The sequence below is a fragment of the Echinops telfairi genome, unplaced genomic scaffold (assembly GCF_000313985.2).
Source record: "Echinops telfairi isolate 266 unplaced genomic scaffold, ASM31398v2 ScPeMD7_2;HRSCAF=8, whole genome shotgun sequence".
Classification (NCBI taxonomy): Eukaryota; Metazoa; Chordata; class Mammalia; order Afrosoricida; family Tenrecidae; genus Echinops; species Echinops telfairi.
In genome coordinates this window covers 10,148,221-10,164,239 of record NW_022103898.1, presented here as the reverse complement: position 1 = coordinate 10,164,239, position 16,019 = coordinate 10,148,221, and the positions used below count along the sequence as shown (strand labels likewise).

The 16,019-nt window shown below is 57.3% G+C and overlaps 1 protein-coding gene across 1 annotated transcript in view; it reads right to left on the bottom strand.

Moving 5' to 3' along the window:
* Positions 1 to 7,580: 7,580 nt before the first annotated feature.
* Positions 7,581 to 16,019, bottom strand: part of FAM83F (family with sequence similarity 83 member F) — a 49,473-nt gene continuing 41,034 nt past the window's right edge. The window contains 1 exon segment of the mRNA XM_045290979.1: positions 7,581 to 8,341. Within this exon segment, the coding sequence (XP_045146914.1) occupies positions 8,307 to 8,341 (35 nt within the window). The 3' untranslated portion in view covers positions 7,581 to 8,306.

The following is a 16,019-nucleotide window of genomic DNA, read 5'->3' as shown; positions in this document are numbered from 1 at the left end:
TCCACCGCCACTGGATGGACAAGACATTTCACCCACCAGCCTGTGATCTTCCTGCATTCGACATCGTAACATCATGTGCTGCATGAGTCTGAAGAGGAATCTACAGACTGGTATCAGACATAAGGGCTAATATCGGCCTTATGGACTTGATCTGTTCTGGGCTGGGATGTTTTCTCAATATACAATTGCTCTTTGATAAAAGCTCTCTACATGCATATGAGTGTCTCTGGATTTGTTCCAGCCTAACACATGTGTTAAACCCCAGGCTCTTACATGCCCCTCAGCACAGGGCGTGGTGCCTGATGGGCACTTACTAGAAGGATGAAACCCCTCTTTCTTGACAGAGGATGACAAATTAAGCCCCCCAGGTGTGACAGTGGTGGTTTAGTGCTGGAAGTAGGGACACAGTGGAGGGTGTCCTAGGTCAGGGGCCAGCAAGGTATGACCCAGGGGTCAAACCCAGCCTGTTTCTGTAAGGCCCATGAACTGAGCATGGGTTTTACATTTTCGAATGGTTAATGGGGGTGGGGAAATTAAAGAAGAGAATAATATCTTGTGACATGTGATTCTGGCACAATAAACTATTTCAAATGACATTCAAATGTCTATGCGCCTAAGGGGAGTTTCACTGGGAGGTGGCCACGCCTGCTTACTTATATACATTCTTGGGAGCCTTGGTGGCATAGCGGGCTACCAACTGAGCTATGAAGAGCAGTTCAAAACCAACAGCAGCTCCTCGGGAGGAAGATGAGGCTTTCTACTCCTGTACAGATTTAGTTTTGGAAACCCACAGGGGCGGTTCTACCCCATCCTATGGGGTCCCTGTGAGTTGGAGTCACCTCAGTGGCAGAGAGGGACGTTGACAGGAGTCTCTGGGTGCAGCATCCTCATCTGCTAACTGGAAGGTTGGAGGGTTCTAATCCACTCAAAGGTACCTTGGAAGAAAGTCCTGGTCATCTACTGAAAAAAGTCAGACACTGAGACCCCTGTGGACCACAGCTCTCCTCTGACACACTGCCTTTTCAATGGCATCTGGGACTGGTACTCTGACCCTTTACCTGTGACCAGTCAGCCCCACTTAACTAGCGGAGGAAGAAGACATGCTGCCAGCTGGCCACCAGGTGTCAGCCTTTCACCATGGTGCTTCTGACCGAACAGGCTCTTCTGAAGGAAAGGAGTTCTCTTGTAGACTGCCTGTGCTGGGTAGGGGACCCCCAGCACCATCCCTGCCCTTGGGTGTGACAAGCACCCCCTGGGGGCAGGGGCTGAAGTCCTGCAAGTGTGAAAGGTTACGGGTGGGTGGTGGTGGTGGGGCAGTGGGAACATAATGGTGGGGTGCAGATTCAGTATCTGCAGAAAGGAGACAGGACTGGCTTTCAAGGTCAAGGTTAACCAGCTTTTTAATTTTTATTATGCTCCAAACTCTCAAGAAGAGGTGTGAGGGGGATTTTTAGCATAACCCTCTCCACACTCCCACCAACCCTGCAGCCAACTCCCACCCAACTGGGCAGAGGGTGCCCAGGGGATCCTGGATCCCTGCCAGGCACAGCTGCACACACACAGACAGCTCCTCTTTCCTCTAAAACCTGGGCTTCGAAACCTCTTCCAGGTGGCTGGCATTTAGCCCTGCCTGCCAAGGACACGGCCAGGGAGTTGCCCCAGGGACAGCACCGCCCAGCGATGGGATATAGCTCCCAGCTGTGGAAGTGTGGGGCCGAGCTTTACCCAGTGACTCCCCAAGGTGCTGAGCTGACCCGCTGGCCACCCTGGAGCCTGCGGCTGGGCCACACAGGCAGCCCTTGGGGCTCAAGTTCATCCTTTTAGTCGGCCATTAAGCCCCCGCCTGCCTGTTCTAAATCCTGTCCTCACTCCACCATGAGCCTTAGCCAGGGTCACAGCAAGCTGCGCTCACCCCCACCACCTTAAACCCCGCTTCGCGTCTCATCTGCCCCCCTCACTCACCACCGATCCCCAGATTCCAACTTGTAGTCACCTGTGTGTGCGACATAGAACCGCTGTGCACACAGGTTTGTAAAGACGGTGGCCTTTTGGAAGCAGTTTGCCAGCTCTGTTTACTAAGACACCCCTGGGGGGGAGGGAGGTTCTCAGTGCCAACCTTTTGGCTAGTAGCCCAGTGCTTAACCAGTGGTGCCACCAGCCTAGCACACAGTACATATGCAGAGAAGGAGGGAACCAACAAAGCCTTCCAGACCCCGCAAGGAAGCCTGGCCCTGCCCAACCACCTAGCTTCTAGGGCCCATGCAGGAGACGGCTGTGCGGGGCGCAGCCATGAGGGCACGGTGGGAGGGGCCCCTCCTCTTGCTTGTGCCCAAAGGGCCATGGACTCAGGGTGCATGGCCCGTCCTCATCTTTTCCTCCAGACCTCCTCCAGGCTCCCCGGACCTGGCTGCGCTTCGTCTCCAGCCTGGACATCTGTTCCTGGAGCTGTTCTCTGGTGGCTGCAGACATCGCCCTGATGCCCACTCCACTCTCCTGGGTGGAAGCCGGTGCCCAGCTGGCTGTCACTTGGAGGGGCCATGCGGAAGGAAGGCCAGTACTCCTGGAGGGAGCCCTCTCAGGACATGCTGAGTGACTTTGGGCATTCTCCTCGCCAGCTTCTGGGGGACTCCAAAGCAGTTGGAGGGCTTGGCTGGGGGGGGGGCACAGAAGTGGGGGAGGGAAATTGCCCGAATTGGACACCCGCTGACCAGTGGACCTTCCTGAGCAAAGCTGTGGTTCAGGAGAGAGTTTGGACAATTGGACGGATCCCGCCCTGAAGACATGAATGAGTGAGGGACAGAGTTCTTTCCTACCTCACCCCCTGCCGCCCAGCTCCCGCGCAGCCTCAGACATCAGGGACACACCTGAAAGGATCCTGGCCCATCTGAGAACCACCTGCTAGTAAGTTCACTAGCCTGGCTTAGTCTCTGTATTGGAGTCCTTGGGCGTACAAACTGTTCATGTCGTTGGCCGCTAACCCAAAGATTCAAGTCTGCCCTTGGAAGAAAGGCCTGGCAATGGACTCCCCCAAAGCAGCCACTCCATAGGGAGCCCAGTTCTGCTCAGATGAGCGCGGGGTTGCCAGGACCTGGAGTAGACTCAATGGTGCCTGCTTTTATTAGCTGTGTTGACTGGCTGACAAGTTTCTAATCACTAAAGACAGGTGTGGATACAACCGTGAACAAGAGAGATGCACCCCCTGTGTGCTCTGAGCTTGCTTTTCAGGAGCAGGAACCCCAAGGGTAGAGTGGGTATTGTGCATGCAACCGGGAGGTGTCCCTGGAAGCAGAGCCTTCCTCAGGCTGAAGCCTGGGGTGCAGACACTTCCCCAGTGGTCTGAGCTGATCCAGCACTTCTTTAGCCTAGAGCACACTCATCCTGCCCCTGCAGAAGCTGTCAGTGCTGGTCGGCTTCCTGGTTGGCCTGGAACCCCTGCCTCTGGAGTAGCAGTGTAGCCGGTGAAACAGACAGTTGATGGGTCCTCTGCTCGGGCAGGCAGGATGGCGGAGCACCGCTGGATGGCAAACTACATCCACATGCGGAGCGGGGCTGTTAGCTGCTGTGGGAGCTTCACGCTGAGTGTGATCCTGAACCTGGGGCGCAGGGACCCCCTGGCCTGATGTGGGATCTGGCTGCCCTTTGAGGTGGGGCACTGCTACGCTCACACGGTGAGGCCCAATGGTGCTTTCTGGGCAGGCTTTAGCAGAGACAGGAGGAAGGGAACAGATTGGGAGGAAATCTGATGGGGATCTGAGTAGAAGGAGGCAGATGTGTGCACATAAACACACCTGTTCTGGGGTTCTGGGGAGTATGGAATGGTGAAGAGCCAGGCAAGGTAACCAGAGCAGAGAGAGGAGTTACTGCATGCCCCAGAGAGCCCCGTTTGTAAGCAGCCTCCCCGGGCCTGGGGCTGAGCTAACAGCCGAGCGTATGGAGGAACAGCCATCACAGGTTCTCAGTCCCTGCAGCAGGACCCTCCAGGGGAGGTTTACAAATGTGTGGGGACATTTTCAGTGGTCTCTGGCACCTCCTGGGTAGAGGCCAGGGATGCTACTTAAGACCCTACAATGTGTGGGGCAGCTCCTCCCTCAACAAAGAGTCGACATTGTTGGGGTAGAGAAACTCTCAAATCCAGAGGAGCAGGCCCAGGTGGGCATGTCCCCTGAGGAGAGGTGTGGGAGAGCCCTGCACTGTCCCATGGGGAAAACATTGGGCTAAGACCACTCATCACACAATCCCCTAAAGGTGAGGATGTGGGAAATGGTGTGTTGGCTCGGTAAAGGCCCCTGCTCCAACCCCTTGTTAGTTTGAAACTCGCATGTGACTAAAGTACGTGGTCAATAAATGAAAACAGAAGGGATCTCAACTCCACAGTGGTTGAGTGGATCCACAGGGACCGTGTGGGACGGAGCAGAACTACCTCACAGGGTTTCCCAGGCTGTAATCTTTATGAAAGCAGACTGCCTCATCTTTCTCCCGAGATGCTGCTGGTGGGTTTGAACTGCTAACCTTTTGATGAGCACCGGGACGCTTAACCACTGTGCCACCAGCAGAGGCACATCGATAGAAAAGAGTGCCCCTTTCAAACATCTGACACCCGCTGGAAGTATTTAGCATCATTGTTCATCTCGGAAAAATTATCCCAACAATCAAAACTCTGCCTTGGGGACCCAATCATTCATTTCCGTGGCAAAGAGATGGCTAAAAACCAAAACACGATGACTCAGTGGATTGCCACCATCGTCTGGGCCCTTCTGCCTGGAGCCACTGTTCCCTCCAGTGTGGTGGAAGGCTACCTTGAGAGAAAATAGTCCATAAAGATTAGAAACTTGTTAGGGGAAAAGGGTGCTTGATGGGCAGGTGAGAACACTGGAGGCTAGGACTGGGCAGCCTGAGGCAAGAGCGGGGCTGAGACTCCCATCTCTGGCCGGGCTTGGATAGCCAAGGGGACTGGGCTCACAGCAGGTGAGGGACTATTGGAAATGGAATGAATGGGTCATCAATTAGGTTAGTATCAGCTGTAACTTGCTGAATGAACTCTCACAGCAGGCTTGTCTGAAATGGCATGTGGGGCACTTCCGGTGGGGCCCGGGATCCTTCCACCAAGTCTATTCTGCCTCATAGCGACTCTACAGGACAGAGCAGAACTGCGCCTGTGGGTTCCCCAGACAATCTTTACGGGAGCAGAAAGCGACATCTTTCTCCTATGCAGCACCTGCTGGTTTCAAACTGTTGACCTTGCAGTTGGAAACCAAACACATAACTCGCTACACCCCTGGAGCGCCTTAGAGAGTGAGCTAAACGCCCAACGCACTGCCACACAGTCCATTCTGACATATAGAGACCTGGCTGACCGGAGTCAAATTTAGTTTTGTGTTTCAACTTTTATCAGCTTTGGTTTCAAGCTTAATTTACCCCCGAGTTTTAAATGTTTGCGTTTGCTTTGTCAGTTTCTTCTGGGATGATGTTTTCTTCTGTGCAACCTCCGCTTCTGACTTAGGATCAATGTGTTTCTTTTCAGGAAGGCTCATTTCAAAGGCAGGGGGGGCTCCGGTATGGGCTGCTCTGTAAGGCTGGTGGGCACGTCTTGGGGGCTTTGTTCACCTGGAGGTGCTCACTGACCAAAGCACCCATATCTAGACCCTTGAGTTCAGCATGACTCTCTGCATTTCAAAGCACATGCAGTAAAAATACAGCACTCTTTCAGGCTACTGACCCTGGGTCCAAACCCGCTGTTAGGCTTGGGCACCCTGTCCAACTCCACCATTGTAACATCCGAAAGGCCACACACACAGTTTCTGCAAAGTGACATCTTTCAAATACTCGGTGGCTTTCCAGATATGCATACCCTTGATGGGCTGGACCATTCTGCAGGTGATCTTAAAATGGACCCCGAAATTGGACCCTCTTGATTCACAATGTTTTTTTGGGTCAGGTAATGAACCATTTTGGCAGATGACTGCAGGCTGCTACAAGAGAGCAAATTTGTTTTCTGGGGTAAGCTGTCCTTACACCCCTTCCCTGCTCCCCCGGCTTCCAGAGCGCTGATGAAGTCACTGCGTTCATTCCTTTATCCCCTCTGCACAGGTGCAGAGCCGTGGGAGCAGGCGCTGTATCAGAGCCTTGAGAGAGGGGACAGGAGAGGATGAAGCCGGCCGGTGGTCGGGGACTGGGAAGGCAGCAGCTGAGGGGGTCTGACCTTGCAGGATGGCGGCACCATTTGACAGGACAAGTGCCTCCCTGGTCCTTGGCAGGCTCAGCCCATAAGACACTGGCCTCAAACTCTGTCCTTACTTCTGGAGCCCAGCCTTTCCTGAGGCCGTGGTGGAGGGACCAAGGGCACCGTCTATACCTGAACTTGACGCCCACCTGGGTAGGCCAGATGCCCCCGTGAGTTTGCGATGGAGCTCTGTCCACAGACGTGCACAAGTGCAGGAGCAGAGGGCACAGGGGTAAGCTACAAACCCAGTCCCCGAGAGGCCGAGCCTATTCAAACAGTGACCCCCAGGCCGAAGACATGCATGGAGGGCAGTCTTTCCCAGGAAGAACACTATTGGCACTTTCAGGCTGGGGGTGGGGCAGGACAGAGACTTCTCTGCAAAGCTGGGAAACTGCCTTTCCTGCATCATGGAGTGGCTTCCACCTCAACATCTGGTCTCTCTCCCCACCCCCAATTTCCTTCTCTGAAGAAGAGTAGAGTAACCCCATCTGGGCACCTGGTGAAACTGAGGCAGACAGCCTTCTAATCAGGGATCTTGGGTAGGGGCTGGGGGGAGACCTCTGGGTTGGGAGAGGGGACAAGGATAAGGCCAGCCTGCTTCTCCCACAGCGAGGAGCCTTCTGCAGACAGGCCTGGCAGCTGTCCCCAGCCTGCTCACACTGCAGTGTCCCTGTCACAGGCCCCCGCCTTCTTTGGACACTCCAGGTGAGAAACCTGGTTGGGTGCAGCTGAGGTGTCACCGGGCTTCCATCTTTCCCGGGGCGGAAAACAAGCTCACACCACACTACTGGCCTGGGTGCACAGGAAGTATTTAATCTTCAGACAGTGGGGGGCGGGGGCCCCACTCCTGCCCCACATGCAGGCAGCTAACCTCAGGACTGACAGCACCTGGGACTCAGGTTCGCCTCTGCTCCCCCTCCCACCAGACTCCCGGCCTCTCCGCAGGCTCAAAGCAGAGGCCTTACAGACATCTGTGCTCCTTCCCAGGGGCTGGTGGGGTGCTGGGCTCATTTTGTTCCTTTTTCCAGAAGGAAAGAAATTTGGTTCTGAGGAAAGGCTGGAAAAGCCTTCCCGGGCACTCTGCACCCCTCCCCCAGCCCCACCCCTTCCCCCGCTTGGCTCTGGCTCACAGTCTGTGGTTTGCCAAGTTGTCCCTTAGCTTCCTGGGTCACCCAGTGGGGGGTGGGGGGGAGGGACAGTGTGGGCTCTGGGGCTGGTCCATCAGGCTGTACACCCAGGCTTCCGGTGAGCCCTGCTTCCACAGGAGGTGAAGGCTAGTCTATGGCTGCTACGGAACAGGGAAGGCACGCAGGTCCTAGCTGGTAGGCCGATAACCCCCCCCCCTTCATCCCCAGGCAGGAGGGCAAATACTCCAGTCCGAAGAGCCCTGCCTCTCTGTCACAGTACTCCCCGAGGCTGATCAGGGCATGGTTCGGGCCGGGGCAGCCCCCTAAGTATACGACCCCCGCCCCACACACATACCCCAAATAGGTCTGCAGCAGGCCAAAGCCAGGGAGTCCTGGATCCCTGGGAGCCAAGCGGCCAAGACCTGCAGAGTGAGGGTAGGGGATCTGCCACTGGCTGGGGGGGTCTTCCCCTGATTGCACTCAGGGTCTCAGACAGGAGGAACACTCTTCCACTGAGGGTGGGTGAGGGAGAGGGGCCTCCAGCCAGGCTGGCAGTGGGAAACCCGGCTCCAGACCTGTGCTCTTCCCCTCCCCCACCAGCCTGCTGGTGGCCCAGGAGAGCTAAGTCAGGGAGCCCAGGACAGGGAGCCTGAAGTCAGGTGTCCCACCCTGGCTTGGGGGCTGCAGGGTGAGGCCAGCCCCCTGGGGGGAGGGGCTCTGGCAGAAAGGAGCAGACTGTTGGAGCATCCACCTCATGTAAACAAGGACACACATACACACACCTGTCCTCCCCGCTCCCCACACCCACCCTTGGCCTGGAGAGGCTGGAGGCCCTCTGATCTGTGAGAGATCGGGAGGCTTGAGGTGGCAGGCTGCTGGCAAGGAGGGGTCTGTCGTGCAAACTGGTGCAGTCTGTCCTGCTGGGGCACCCGTGGGTCCTGCTGCCCCTGTGCCGTGGCTCAGGAAATCATGCAGCGGCTGGGCTTGTCTTTACCTGCAGAGACAAGGAGCACAGGCGGGTGACAGGGATGCCCCTTGGCCGCGCACGCACGGCCCACCCTGGGCACCCGAGTTCTGGAGAAAGCGGATCACGGGGCCAGGGGAGTGGGCAAGGGAAGAGATTCCGTCTTTGGCAGCCTCGGCCTGAAGCCCCCCTTTGGCGAGATCATCGGGTGGGCTCCTGACTCAAGGCCACCCAGATGTCTGCGTGCCCGCTCGGCAGCGCTTCTCTCTTCCGGTCACGTTTCCTGTGTTTCAGGTGAGGGTTTTGCACAGCTGTCGAGGAAGTTCCCGCTCACCCTTTTCCACCCCAAATGCCCGGTGCCCCACAGGGCTCCCACTGGCTGCGAGCTGTCAGAAGCCAGGCTTTTCTTTTGAGGTACCCCTGGGCAGCCGGCTCCATCCCCCTCCCTCTGTAAAAGGTGGGTATAGCCACAGCTGCAGTCCCCTGGCTCCATGGGAGGGCGGGGGTCGTTGGTGGTGGGTGGGGGCAAGGACTCAGGACCCAATGGCCATCATCGGGGCCTTCAGTCTGCCCAGATGGTGGCACGTCTTATGTGCAGCATCACAGCCTGCTGTGACCAGCCTCACCTTCTACACCTGAAGCCCACAGGGCTTCTCACAGCCAGTGGCCAGGGTGGGAGTGGGACGCTGGCACCTTGGGAAGGGGGCACCTTGGGTGAGGGGGTTGGGGAGGGGGAAGCACAAGTTTAGGGGGCAGGTTTAAGCCTGAGAATGGACGGAGCACAACGTATAGCGCGGAGTGGAAGGGGAGAAGGCTGCTCTCTGCCAAGCCCAGGCAGCCATGCCCCCTCCTCCTGAGACCTCCCGCAAGGGGACCCAGATTCCAGGAGAAGTCCTAGGTGGACAAGTCTTGGCCTCCGCGCCTGCCGGGTGACAGCTGTGAGGGGGGAGGCACCGCCTGCCTGGGGGGTGGCAGGGGGAGGTTTCTGGTCCTTGACCAGAGCCGGGGGCCTCCCCCAGGTGAAGCTGCGATGTTTATTTTCTGCCAGTTCCTCTCTGCACAGCGAGGGCTGGCTCCCTGGTGCTCACACCACCTTCCAGCATCGCTTCAGCTGTGAACTTAATTAAGGTGGCGGCTGCCTCCCCTCCAGGGCCATTAGCAGGAGACACACAAAACAGGAGTCGACTTCTGGGCACTGGCACAGGTGGCCCCTCTCCTCCCCCCAGTGACCTGCCACCAGGCTGATCATGCTTGTGGCCCGTGGCCCGTGGCTCATCCATACTTCCTATAAGCCCAGCCCCAGCTGGGGCAAGGGGCTGTGCTGACACACTCAAGGCTTAGGAGCCCTGAGGGCTCAGGGCCCCTTCTTCAGCAGTGCCCAGCAATGCTGCCAAGACGAAACCCCTCTCCCCTACAGTCCCCCCACTGTGGCCGCTACCTCTCCTGGGCGGCTTGCTCTGTGTGCTTGGCTCCTGAAGCATGTGCCAAGTTCCTGCCCAGAGGCAGCAGCCTGTCCAGAAGGAGCCTGTTGGCACAGTTAAGCGCCCGGCTGCTAACCAGGTTGTCAGTGGTTCGAATCCATCAGCTGCTACATAGGAGGAAGAGGTGGCATTTTGTTCCCCAAAAAGAGCGCAGCCTGGGAAACCTGATGGGGCCGCTCGACTCTGCCCACAGGGCTGCTCTGAGTTGGAAATTGCCTGATGGCAGTGGGCTCAGCTTTGGTTACCAATGGCAGTCGAGGGTGTGGTGTGGTGTGGTGTGGTGTGGTGTGGTGTGGTGTGGTGTGGTGTGGTGTGTGCGTGTGTCTCAGAGTGGAATTGTGCCCCCATGGAGTTGTCAATGATGGATTTTCTGGAAGTAGGTTGCCTGGTCTTTCTTCTGAGGGACCTTGGGGTAGCCTCGAAACCTCCACATTTTTAATTAGCAGCCGAGCACAGTTACTGTTTGGGCCACTCAGGGACAAAGGCATACATAGCCAAGAACCTTTGTTTTGCAAGGGGGTTGGCAAAGAAAGCTCAGAGAGGAAGTGAAGCCTGGGGGTGTGTGTGTGTGTGTGTGCGGAGTGTGAGTGAGAGAAGGAGTGAGACTGAACAGAGGGCTGTAGGGTGCGGGGAGAGGCCACTGAACAGAAAGGGGACAGCAGGAAGTGAGGGCCAGAGCAAGGAAGCAGCTGGGCCCTGGGAACCCCAGTCCCCATGGTCCGGCTGGTGTGCTCCTGTATCCTCCAGGTGTCAGGGGCTTTAGCATCTTTTCACCTGGAAGATTCCTCTGGCTAGAGTGTGGGATATAAAGAGGCTTTTTCTCAGGCTGTCTCCCCCAAATAGATGCCAAACCCAAGACGCTGCTTGCTACACATGGTAAACCTCCGCATACTTGGAGGTCATTGCAAACAGGTCCGATTCCCTGGGGGTTCTCAACCTTCCTCATGCCGTGACCCTTTAATGCAGTTCCTTATGTGGTGGTGACCCCCAACCATAAAATTACTTTCATTGCTATTTCATCACTGTCATTTTTGCTACTGTGATGAACTGGGCTCCCCTGTGAAAGGATCATTCAACCCCAACGGGGTCGCAATCCACAGGTCGAGAACTGCTGTTCTAGAGCAATCAGACTGTATAGTCTGTGCCACCCTAGGTAGGGCCCACTCCCTTCTGATTGTTTCCCTGAAGGAGAGCCCAGGGAGGTCAAGCCCACTCAAGGGTGACCAAGGTTAGGCTGCCATATTGAGTCTAGGGTCTGCCCTTCTTGTCACATGAATGCCCCTAATCCCTCCCCTTCCTATTGTGTGTACACCCCAAGTTCATCCCCTTCCTGTGACACGTATGCCTACTATACATCCCCTTTCCAGGCGACGGATGTGATTACCTGTAATCACGCCCCTACGTATATATAGGTTAGAAATAAAGAGGAGATGCTCTCTCCTGCCCTCTCCTCCTTCCCCACCCCCACATGGACCACCCAGAAGGGCTGAGGTGAGCATGCTACCATACGAAATGGGTCTGATTCCTTCATTTTACTCTCTCTCCTGTCTCCTACAACTTTACTATAGTCTTTACAGATCTTCACCGTACCATTGCGTCTACCGAACCTTGATCATGTTAGGGGCTGGTCTCCCCTCACACTAGAGGCGGTCCCGGCTGACCCTGAATGTTCTCTCCATACGACCCAGCTCTGTTTCCTTTGCTGCTGTTCTGGCCCCGGGCAGGCACTTCTCAGAGTATCTGTGGTGCCCAGTGAAGGAGCAGGCCGGGGGAGCTCTGCACACACTGGTTTATACCAGTGCTGGTGACAACCCTCACCTCAGACCTCTGGGAAGGCAGTGGGAGCCCTGGCCAGGCCCGAGGGAAACCAGAGGGCAGATAGCTTGGGACACTTGCCACTGAGGACACCTGCCCCTTCCCTGGAGCTGCAAGGAGTCAGCCACCCCAGTCCCTCGGGGCTGTGTGGCCCAAACCAATGAGGCTCCAATTAGATCAAATTGCAGCCTCCAGACACCAGCTTGACAGGCAGCCCTGGGGACACTTGCTCTGGACCCCAACATTCCATCCCAGATAGGGGCCCAGATTTCCAGGAGGGAGATTCAAGGTCTGCTGCTCCCAGGGATGATGGGCCAGAGCTTGAGGTGCCCACACCCACACTCAGGAGCTGCCCACGCTGCCCGGCCCTGCCCGACGGACTCTGGGAACCTGCCTTCGGGAAGGGCAGCTGTCACAACAGGTCAGATCAGGAAACTTCAGGGGATGCAGGGACTCGCAGGGACCAGCCAGGCACCTGGGGAAGTCAACTGCCACTCATCCTCCTCTCACTGAGGTGACCGCAGGGGAAACCCAGGGAAGCATCAAACACACTGGGGCACCTGGCTTCCTGGTCTTTAGGGACAATGACATGGCCTGGGAGTCAGGGGGCCTGTGCTTCTCACGGTTTGAACATGGATGGACCGGGGTGGGGGGTGAGGGGGCTCCCCTGGCTGAGCCTTGGGGGGAGGTGTCTTGATTGTGAAGTACTGTTATCAGGCTGGCGGTTGTGGGGACCACACAAGTCTATGTGATGGTGTTTGGCACCACGTCAGCCTAGCACAGGGGTCCCTGAGCCGGTGAAGCACTTGGCTACTAACTGCACAGTCAGCAGTTTCATTCCCCTCGGAAGCAAAGCCTGGCAATCATCTACCCCTTAAGGTCACGGCCACTGAAAACCCCACAGTGTCTGTACAGCTCCACCCTGACACACGGCGGGTGCGGGGAGCTCTCTGGGTTGGAACTGACTTGAAGCCATTGACCGGACTGCTTTCCGGTCACGCACATGGTGGCAGGTGCTCAGGGGAATTTGCTTCCTCCTTCCAAACTTTCTGCACCTCTGGGACATTTCCTAGGTTCCCTGGTGGTGTCGAGGGCTGTGCTACCCAGTTCAGAACCACCAGCCTCTCCATGGAAGAAAATGAGGCTTTCTCAGAGAGCCTGTCCCATGGGGTCGGGGGGAGTCGGCATTGGCTACATGGCACGGAGTTTTGGCTTGGGAATATTTCCTGGTGGTCACCCTGCCGGCGGGGTCTCTAGTAGGCTGTCAGTCAGACAGCTGATGACAGGTGACCAGAAAAAGGCTTTGCATGTCCTGTGGGCAGAGCAGGCAGGGGCCACTTTGTAGCCCCAGGCCCCGGCTGAGGGGTGCAGGGCAGCCTGCCCTGGCAGCAGGCTCCTAAGGACACCCCTGCTGACCTCGATGACCTGCCACCCTACAGGGTCCCACTGCACTGTGCTAGGGGTCCTGCCAGCCCTTGGCCCACCCTTGCCCCACCTATCCCATCCAATTCCCTGAAATCTCCCAGTGCTGAAGCAGCCGAGGAGGAGTCAGGCTGCTTGCCCATGGCTGTCTTGTGAACCAATTTACCTGCTTCAACTCACTCATTCATTCATTCACTCATTCAGCAGTTCCACCAACACTTATTGAGGGTCTATTCTGGGCCCTGGTGAGCTGGACTGTAATTGCAAGGTCAGAAGTTTGAAGCTACCAGCTGCTCCTGGGGAGAGAGACAGAGCTTTCTGCTTCTGTAAAGTTACAGTCTGGGAGACCCGTGGGGCAGTTCTATTCTGTTTTATAGGCTCACTATGAGGTGGCATCGACCTGATGACAGTGAGTGGGTTATTTTGTTTAATTCTGGGCCAGGCGCTGGTACCCTCAGACCGACTGCCACCCCAACAGCTAAGTCCACGTGATGGGAGCAAACAGGAGGGGCGGGCCTGTAAGAGGGCCTCCGTCACCAGCCTGCACTCCCCGCAGGTGGGGAGAGGTCTCCTTTGAGTCCCCACCGTGTGGCATGGACTCCCCCGTGGGCATCACACATACAGGGCACTTGTTTAAAGGTCCTGAGCCCAGCCCCAAAGACCCCCTGCCAGGGTGGCACTAGGCCAGCACCTTCTAACAAGCATCTCAGAAGAGGGCTGCTGCTCCCCTGAGGTCTGACTCTCTGCCCCTAGCATGTGTCCCTGGAGCTCCTGGCAGGCCTAGAGGGTGGCTAGCCTGGGGGAAGGTGCTGCAAAGTCCAACCCCACAAAAGGAAGCAGGTGCTCTCCTGCCGCCACTAGAGGGTGCTGTGAGCCCTCAAACGGCAAGGCAGCACCCATCCTGGAACCTCCGCCCTCGCCTAGGAAGCAATTTCCCCAAGGTTCTCCCAGGGGCCACACCTGGGTTCGCAAATATTTGCATGCTGTTTGACAACTATGTACTTCTTATCAAGCAATTTTACAGGCTGTCAGCTCTTAGCTTTTTCTATTTTTCTCTTTCACCTACTTTGTCACCAACCCACACTCCCCCGTTGTGACAGGCGCACAGCAGGGGCAGAGAGGGCAGTGTGGGCCGTGGGCAGAGACAGATCTGAGCTTGGGTGTGTGTGCATGTGTGTGTGTGTCCCAGAATCCTCCCTGGCTCTATGCTCCTCTTGCAGATGGGTCTGGGCCAGGGGAGGGGGAAGGGTGCCATCCTGGGAGCGAGCACTGTTACCTTGGGAATCCACAGGGGGCTGGGTGGGGCTAGGAGACCTTCTGCAGACTGGCAGTGGAGAGGGGCCCCTCCGTGGAGAAGTTAGAGGCGACAGCCCCGTACAGAGTGGACCGCGTTTGGGTCGCTGGGCTGTTGGAAGCCAGAGCCCTCCAGCAGCAGCCCTAGACACTGCCCCCAGGCTGCCGGGGGTGGGGGGCAGAAACAGTCTGGCCACAGGTGTCCACTTGAGGGGCTAGCCAGTGAACCTGTGGCCCAGGAGTTGACTCCGGCTCAGGGCGAGCCTGTGTGTGTTGGTCAGAACAGAGCTGTGCTGCGGAGCAGTGGACAGCTAGGCTTTTTTTCCAGGGGTCCTCAGGGCAGATGGCAGCTGGGCTTGGCCACCACCAGCACCACTAAAACAAGGGCCTCTGGGGGAGAGGAGCACCCGCCACGCCCCTGCCTTTGGGAGACAAAGCTGCAAGGAGGGGAAGACTTCATCCGGGTCTTGCTTAGGGGCTCAGGCTGCACTGGCTGGGACTACGCTGTTCCCGGTAAGGGACAAACAGGACCGAGGGGGCTTTTGTGGGGTGTCCTTGTGCCCCATGTGCACCTGTATCTTTGTGCTTGCTGGCTTGCACTCTTGGTCTGGGGGCTGGGCTTTTTTGGTGTGTGTGTGTGAGTCTTGACTGGCTCCTGGGCAGCAGTGGCCTTGACAATTCAAGTCCTCCAAGTCCCAGAACCCCAAGCCAAGAGAGAGAGAGAGAGAGAGAGCCTGCCTCGCTCACAGAAAGTGATGGAGAAGGGACAAGACAATAGGCCTTCCGTTTCTATGGAAACACCTCAGGGTGAAGGTGGCTGGTGAGGAGAATGCTGCCACTTCACCTCCAGTCACAACTTGGGAACTGGCCCCTTTGGTGCCTGGCTCCCCGCCCCTCCCCCTTCCTGGCCAGGTGTTCACCATGGCAACCCTGCCTCCAAATAGGAGCTGCTGCATCTGGCGCTGGGGGAGATGGCCTGAGGGGGGGCATGGGGCGGCTGGCCACCCTCCTCCACCACATCGCCTCTCAGAGCTCCCACTGCCACCTCTGCTCGAAGGGTGCTTGTGAGAGCGCGCGGCGATGGTGGGGGAGCACCTTGTCCCTGAGGCCCCACTACATGCCCCTGGCTGACGCGGAGACTGGAAGAAGCCTGTGTGGCCAGTCCCCAGGGAAGAAGTCACAGTCAGGTCACAGCTGGGCTGGGGGCATCCGAGGCCCAAGAGCCCACAGCCAGGGGAGCAGGGGTGCACCCGGGCCCTGTCACCACCAGCCTCCTGGGAGCGACCAAGGCCGGGGGCGCCAGGAGACTGTGCCAGAGCTGGGGGCCCACCTCTGCCAGGAGAGACGCCACACAGCCACCACCAGGGGTGGAGGGGGTCACTTTAGACCACCAACAGCAGCGGGGCGGGTCTGACTTGGTCCCAGGATCTGGGGTGAGCTACAGCGAGAACGTGGTCATCATGTGAGCCTCGCTGGGCAGATCAAAGGGAGGCTGTCCTCTCCGGTGGCTGACGAGGTGTGCGAGGGCACAGTGAAAGGGGATGGATGACCAAAGGGTGACCCGGAGACATGTAGTGAGTGTAGGCTGTGGGAACTGGCTCGATCGGTGTGGGGTTGCCTGGAACTCCCAATTGGTAAGGAAATCAAGGTGGGTGGTATTCGGTCCACTGCCTCTGACAGGTTCTCCCCCCCCCCCC